Source organism: Apis dorsata, unplaced genomic scaffold, assembly GCF_000469605.1.
Source record: "Apis dorsata unplaced genomic scaffold, Apis dorsata 1.3 scaffold_44, whole genome shotgun sequence".
Classification (NCBI taxonomy): domain Eukaryota; kingdom Metazoa; phylum Arthropoda; class Insecta; order Hymenoptera; family Apidae; genus Apis; species Apis dorsata.
In genome coordinates, this window is record NW_006263346.1 from 1,502,479 (window position 1) to 1,510,149 (window position 7,671).

At 23.6% G+C, this 7,671-nt stretch overlaps 3 protein-coding genes across 5 annotated transcripts in view; 1 reads left to right on the forward strand and 2 right to left on the reverse strand.

Moving 5' to 3' along the window:
* Positions 1-998, reverse strand: part of LOC102673136 (protein zer-1 homolog) — a 4,920-nt gene extending 3,922 nt beyond the window's left edge. Inside the window, exon 1 of the mRNA XM_006608775.2 lies at positions 184-998. Within this exon, the coding sequence (XP_006608838.1) occupies positions 184-643 (460 nt within the window). The 5' untranslated portion in view covers positions 644-998. The remainder of the gene's footprint in view (positions 1-183) is intronic.
* A 129-nt stretch (positions 999-1,127) lies between these two features.
* Positions 1,128-5,604, reverse strand: LOC102672914 (ribonucleoside-diphosphate reductase large subunit). The gene is made up of 11 exons (XM_006608773.2): positions 5,391-5,604; positions 5,197-5,285; positions 4,801-4,978; positions 4,352-4,715; positions 3,982-4,286; positions 3,232-3,394; positions 2,602-2,990; positions 2,345-2,532; positions 1,949-2,257; positions 1,676-1,864; positions 1,128-1,566 (listed from the first exon to the last, which is right to left on the reverse strand). The coding sequence occupies exons 1-11, from the start codon at positions 5,425-5,427 to the stop codon at positions 1,309-1,311; spliced, it is 2,469 nt and encodes an 822-aa protein (XP_006608836.1). The 5' UTR covers positions 5,428-5,604; the 3' UTR covers positions 1,128-1,308.
* A 690-nt stretch (positions 5,605-6,294) lies between these two features.
* Positions 6,295-7,671, forward strand: part of LOC102673273 (phosphatidylinositol 3-kinase catalytic subunit type 3) — a 5,084-nt gene continuing 3,707 nt past the window's right edge. Inside the window, exons 1-4 of one of the 3 annotated variants that reach the window (XM_006608777.2) lie at positions 6,306-6,516; positions 6,832-6,845; positions 6,918-7,026; positions 7,093-7,522. In XM_006608777.2, the coding sequence (XP_006608840.1) occupies positions 6,443-6,516; positions 6,832-6,845; positions 6,918-7,026; positions 7,093-7,522 (627 nt within the window). In that variant the 5' untranslated portion in view covers positions 6,306-6,442. Of the gene's footprint in view, positions 6,618-6,831; positions 7,027-7,092; positions 7,523-7,671 lie in introns of all 3 variants that reach the window. The other 2 variants (XM_006608776.2, XM_006608778.2) reach the window with 2 other exon arrangements.

A 7,671-nucleotide genomic window follows, 5' to 3' on the forward strand; every position in this document is an offset into this window, starting at 1 on the left:
TACATATAATTGATTATTAATAAATAAAAATTAAAAAAGCATTTTAATAATGGAATATTATATATATATAATTTATATATTAATTTAATTTATATTATTAATTAATTTATATTAAAATTAAATACTTAATTATTTATATAAACATAATTATTTAATTGAAAATGAATAATAAAGTATTCTTACCTGTAAGTTTTTCCGGAATGATTACAGAAGTACCACGACATACTAAAGTATGCAAATTTTCTGCATTTGCATTTATATAATCAATAGATTGATCTGTTAAATTAGGACAATCTGTAAGTTCTAATCTTAAAAGTTTATGATTTGCAAGGATCTGTACTGAGTCATCAGTTATATTAGATCCTACAACTTTGACACGTTTAAGTTTGGTTATCCATACATTCTTGAAAATTGTAAAGAAACGATCATGATCTTCATTCGGATCATTTCGTAAAACATATTCAATAAGTTTATCGCATATTTCACTCGGAAAAACTACTCCTTTTAAAAGATTCCGATATTCGCATTTATCTTTCACCGAGATAATATCTAAATTTTTGCAGATTACTTGGAAACATAGTTCTGCAAGAGATTCTGGACCTCCGTATTGATCTAAATGAAATAAGTCATCCAAATCCGCCATTCTATACGGCAATTTAGATAAATTGCGTAAAAAGACTCATAAGAAAATCCTAGCAACAATTACGCAATTTCAACTGTCAAATATGTTAAAATGCATCAGCTGGGCATCAATGCCCAAATTCGTTGCAGAAGAAATCTTTTTTATTATTTCCTTATTTTCTTTTAATCAAAAATAAACCCATTACATATTTAATCGGCACAATGCCGAATCACTCTTAAATGAGTTTGAAATGAATATGTTCACTTTGGATGTTTAACGAAACGAAATTTACTCGACAGTTAACTGATACGCAACTATGTACGTCGACACGCTTGTAATTTTGACATTTCACTTGACTACCGTAGTGACGCTATTCTTGAACACTTGACTGTAGCTCACAAAGCATACAATAGTGATCAACATTTATTAAAATTTATTAAAATTTTCGCGCGAAATTTCAAATCTTTATATTTTAAATGTTAATTATAAAAAAATAAATTATGAAATTAATTAATAACAAATTTTATTTATTTTAGAATTTTTCAATATCATATTATTATAAAATACATACTGAAAAGCAATACTCATAAAAATATGAAATAATTTTCACTTATAATTCTAAATAAAAATCATAACTTAAATACAATATATATAATTTTAAATAATTTTAAATAAGAAAATCATATTTATGATCCACAGGCCATACACGCATCTCCATTTTCGCGAGAACATGCGAGTACTATGTCTACATCTTCTTTATTTTGATCTTGTAACCATCCATTTTGAGAACTATTATTAAGTTCTTCATTATTATCATTTTCAGAATTAATAGATTGATTAGAAGTAATATTGCTTGTATTTCGTAATTTGGATTTATCAACTGTAAATTGAAGAGCATTTGCTGCTGGTTTTGTTCTTAAATAATACATGCCAGTTTTCAAACCCTAAAAAATGTTTTCATATGTTCAAATAACTTCTATTAGAATAATATATAGAATAATAATGAAAATTATCATTTATATAAATTATAAAGAAAAAATTAAAATTATTTGCCATTTTCCATCCATAAAAATGCATTGAAGTAAGTTTTTCTGTTGTTGGTTTTGCCATATGAACATTTAATGATTGTGATTGATCTATAAATGCACCACGATCTGCTGCCATTTTTAAAATTATTTTTTGTGGTATTTCCCAAACTGTTTTATAAAGCATTTTTAAATCATCTGGTATACGTTCTATGTCCTAGAATAAAAACATTTTTATTTAAAATAATTCTTCATCATACATTTAATAATTGAATACTTTGAATTTATATGAAATAGATACTTGTATAGAGCCATTATTTGCTATAATTTCATTTTTCATATCCTCATTCCAAAGATCTCTTTCAGTTAAATCTCGTAATAAATGAGGATTTACAACTTGAAACTCTCCTGACAGAACTCTTCTTGTATAGATATTGCTGGTGTATGGTTCTATAGATTCATTATTTCCTAAAATTTGTGCAGTTGATGCTGTTGGCATAGGTGCAATTAACAAAGAATTTCTAACTCCATGTTTAGCAATTTTTTTTTTCAAAATAGTCCAATCCCATAAATTAGTTGGAATAGCATTCCACATATCGTATTGTAAAATCTAGAAGTAGATATTAATAATTAATATATTGACATTTCTATGTTAAAAAAAAAAATGTAAATATAATATTTATTATAATTTACTTACTCCTTTGCTTACTGGACTACCTTCATAAGTTTCATATGTACCTTTTTCTTCAGCAAGTTCACAACTGGCTTCTAAAGCACCATAATACAATGTTTCAAATATTTGAATATTAAGTTTTTGTGCTTCTTCACTTTCAAATGGATAGCGCATTAAAAGAAATGCATCTGCAAGACCTTGAATTCCAATACCTAAAATATATGTGATAAATATATGATAAACATATAAAAATATATATTTTATAGTATAAGAATATTTACCTATAGGTCTATGTCTAAAATTTGACTTTTTTGCTTCTGGAATGGGATAATAATTGACATCGATAATTTTGTCGAGATTACAAGTAACAATTTTTGTTACTTTCAGAAGTTTTTGAAAATCAAATGTTTGATTAATAGGATTTACAAACATATTAACAGCAATTGAAGCTAAATTACAGACAGCAACTTCATCTGGACTGGAATACTGCACAACTTCTGTACATAAATTACTACTTTTTATTGTTCCTATATTTTGATGATTTGATTTGCGATTACAATGATCTTTATAAAGCATATATGGAGTTCCTGTTTCAACTTGAGAAATAAGAATAGCTGTCCATAAATCTCTAGCTTGAATTTGTCGTTTATATCTTTTCTCATTCTCATACCTAATTAAGAATTTAATATTATTTATATAATTTAATTTATCAAAATACTATTGAAATTGATAAATTATTAATTATTAAAAATTAAAATAAAAATTACAACATTTCATAAGCATACTTTATTAAATTATTATCAAAAAATATAATAATCAAAAATCTACTGACAATGAATTTCATTATTATATTATATAATAACATCTTTATATATATNAATTTCAAATCTGAATAATTTAATTTAATTTACCGTGTATAGAGAATTTCAAATTCATTGCCCCAAACATCAGCCAAACCAGGAGATTCATGTGGACACATTAAAGTCCATATATCATTATCCAAAACTCGTTTCATAAAAAGATCAGGTATCCATAGAGCATAGAATAATTCTCTAGCTCTATTTTCTTCTTTACCTGTTTAATCGCGATTAAACATAGTACAATATAATATTATTAAAATAAATAATTAAAAATTTATTCTTTTATTATATCATAAATTTAAATTATTTATTAAATTTTTTGCAATATTAGCTGCACATAAATTTAATTTATTAAATCATAATTAAATTATTTTTTATAATCTTTAAAAAGCATATATTAATTTATAATACAAATCTATTTTTATCTAATAATCATCATATATTATATTATTTTATATTTTATATTATTTTATATTTATTTTTATATCTATTTTAATAACTGTATTTTATTCTATGTTTATTTATATTTTTTTGGTTTGTATTTTAAATATATAAAAACAAGATAAAAACAAAATAAATTAAAAATAAAAAAAATAAAAGCAAAATAAAATAGTATTTTTTTTTCTTGTAATAGTTTTATAATAATTTTTATATTAATATAATGAAATATTTTATATTATATACAATGAAATAATAAAGCTTCTTGTTTTTTTTTCTATTGATATTACTTTTCAAATTTTCTGATTAAAAAATTATAACAATTATAAAAGATTATAAAAATTAAAAGTAATTCTAACTTACCAGTATTTTTTTTAAGATCTAAAAATTCAAAAATATCTGCATGCCATGGTTCTAAATATATAGCAAATGCTCCAGGTCTTTTATTTCCTCCTTGATCAACATATCGAGCTGTATTATTGTATACTCTAATCATTGGAATCAAACCATTAGATACACCAAGTGTACCAGCTATTGGTGTACCTCTTGCTCGAATACAATGTACATTAAGTCCAATACCACCAGCTGATTTGCTAATGAGTGCACATCTTTTTAATGTGTCATAAATTCCTTCAATACTATCTTCACTCATTGTTAATAAAAAACAGCTGAAAAATAAGTTTTAAATTATTATATAAATAATCATATTTTATTATAATTTTAAAAAATATACCTAGACATTTGCTGTTGCCTAGTACATGCAGAAAAAAGTGTTGGAGATGCATGTGTAAAATAACGTTCTGATAAAAAATTATAAGTTTCTATAGCTTTGTTAATATCTTCACCATGGATAGCAACTGCAACTCTCATTAACATATGCTGTGGTCTTTCAACTACTTTTCCATGTATTTTTAATAAATAACTTCTTTCAAGCGTTTTGAAACCAAAATAATTATAACTAAAATCTCTATCATAAATTATTGCAGAATTTAACTTATTTGCATTTTTTTGTATAATATTATAATATTTCTCACTAATAACAGGTTTTTGATTATTTGTATATTGTTCCTTTACATGATATAAATTATATATTACTTCTATAAATGAAATGATTTGAATGAAATGATTTGAATTATTAAAAAAAAATTGAATATGATGAATTAAATATATTCATTGTCTTACCGCTAAAACTTTTTGTTGTTTCTTTATGAAGATTAGAAATTGCAATTCGTGCAGCTAATATTGCATAATCTGGATGTTTAGTAGTCATAGTTGCTGCTGTTTCAGCTGCAAGATTATCTAATTCAACAGTAGTTACACCTGAATATAAACCACTGATAACACGAAAAGTGATTGCAGACTATGAAAAAAAAAACAAAAATTTAACAAAATATACATTCATAAATATATTTATGTTAAAAACGTAATTTCCTCTTATTTTCTTTCTACCTTATTAGTAAAATATACATAATTTTGCAAAAAATTAATAAATAAAAATTAATAAACTAATATACAAAATATAATCAAAATAAAATTATGAATAATAGTAATAATTAATTCAATAATAAATATACTTACAGGATCTATATAATCCATATCTAAATTATAACATAATTTAGATATCCTGGATGTAATTTTGTCGAAATGAACATCTTCTTTGCGCCCATCTAATAATTATGAAAAATATTTAAATTTAGAATATTTTACATTTGTAATTGAATTAAACTAATATTATTCAAAATATCAATAGAATAATAAACTTTATGACTTACCGCGTTTTATCACATACATTCTTCCTTTTCCAACCATTTTCAAATCAGAATAATTTGATTATATTTAAAATTTCAATAATTATTAATTTTTCCTATTCTATTTATTACGGCTTTTGGCGCGAAATAGAAGCACAGACAAAGTATAGAATAGATAACATTCAATATTATTTGTCTCGAGAACTTTTTATTAAGATCGTTAGCATTTTAGTGACAACATTAGTGATTTAACATAGAATAGGATTATGACACTAATATTGATCGGAATTAAATTTCAATATAAAATTATAAATGAGAAATAAAAAAAATATTTTGTTACAGAATATGGCGCATTTACAAATAATTTATATATAATATAATCATAAATTAAAAAATTAAAAATGATATACAATGAGATACATACAATATCAGAGATAATTATTGTTTATAAACATATTCTAAATCAATTATATTCAATTATAAATTGTGAATTCATATTTTATTTATAATATTTTATTAAAAATATATAATATTAAATCTCTATATTTAATAACATTACATTATTAAATCTTGTTTGTTTAATACTATTATTTGGATAATTAACTACATGTTTTAAAAATGTGATGTAAGATTACAAATAGCAAAAGAATAGATTTAACAAACGAATCATTTTTTTGATACAATTGTTTAAAATTCTTTTCTTTACTTTTATTGTCGACTCAGATTTTCACTTGTTTAAATTCAGTGTACTTAATTAGTTTATTCTGTCATTTATAGAATTTAAAAGGCATTTAGAAGGCATTATTGTGTATCATTTGTATATTGCTATTCTCTGAAATCACGGGTAGCTATTTTAATCTGGTATCTTATTATGCTAAATATAATATAAAAGAACACCCGTTATTTCTCCCACTCTTCTAATAGTCAGACTTTGCCCGGCAACTTTATTTGCGTGTGATATGTAGTAGTATGTAGTAGTATATGCACTAATGTATGTTTTGAGTTTTGAGTACGAGTACGGTAGACGTGGTAGAATGTCAAAAAATGTAGAGAAATATTAATCTTATAATTCAATAATGATGGAAGATATTAATGATAAATTTTTCTATGTGTATAGTTCTTCATTAGATACAAGAATACAAATTAAAATGTAAGATATTTGTAAAAATGTGAAATATAATAAGTGTGTCAGTATCAGCTGGTATCAGGTTACTATAATGATGTTCTAGTATATCTTTGTAATAAAAACAAGTGGACCACTAATAATATCATTAAATATAAAATAATTCTATTATAATCTAAATGTATAATTTAATTCAGATGAAATAGATGATTGAATATATTTAATTATATTATAGATTATTCCATTACATTGGTTATTTTAATTAAAATAAATAAAAATAAATAATCATAATTTTAGTACAAATCATCATTATATAATATATATATATATTTTTTTTAATAGAGGAACTTTAGAAGGTAAGAAACAACGACCTGAATATGATAAATTACTTATTGATCCTATGTTGAAATATTCTGGTCTATATGGAGCCAATGGAGGACGTGGAGATTTAGCAGCCTCTCTACAAGTGTGGGCTGGTGGAAGACCACTTGCTTTACCTGTTCATACAGCTTATAAACATTTTACATCACGTTGGAAGTATGTATCATTTTAGTGTTTTTAAAATATATTTGATGTACATTTAAATTTTATTAATTTTTTTAGTTGGAATCAATGGGTAACTCTACCTATTTCTTATTCTGATTTACCACGAGATGCTCAGTTATGTATAAGTTTATATGATTGTGCTGGACCTGGTAGACAATTACCTATTGGTGGTACAACAATATCTATGTTTGGTAAACATGGAGTATTTCGTCAAGGAATGTTAGATCTTAGAGTATGGCCTGGAGTAGAAGCAGATGGTAGAATACCAAATAGTACACCAGGAAAAACTAGAGATCATGGGAAAGAACAAATGCAGCGATTAGCAAAACTTGTCAAAAAACACAGAAATGGTCAAATGAATAAAGTTGATTGGTTAGATAGATTAACATTTAGAGAGATTGAATTAATTAATGAAAGAGAAAAAAGAGCGTCTGAGTACTTATATTTAATGATTGAGTTTCCAGAAATTACTATGGATGGAATACCGGTATGAAAAAATTATTCAAATTTAATAATTTTTAAAATTAATAATAAAAAATATTATAAATTATTTTTAATATGTTAAATATTTTATATCTTTTAAATATTTTATATATATATATATATAAAATATATATATATATATATATTATAATT

Excerpts from the sequence above, each read along its gene's own strand:
- LOC102672914 (XM_006608773.2), bottom strand. The coding sequence starts at position 5,427 with ATGGTTGGAAAAGGAAGAATGTATGTGATAAAACGCG. Across the intron at positions 4,716-4,800 it reads AACAACAAAAAGTTTTAGCG|AAGTAATATATAATTTATAT; the intron begins GTAAGACAATGA and ends TTTCATTTATAG. Across the intron at positions 1,865-1,948 it reads CAAATAATGGCTCTATACAA|GACATAGAACGTATACCAGA; the intron begins GTATCTATTTCA and ends TTTTTATTCTAG.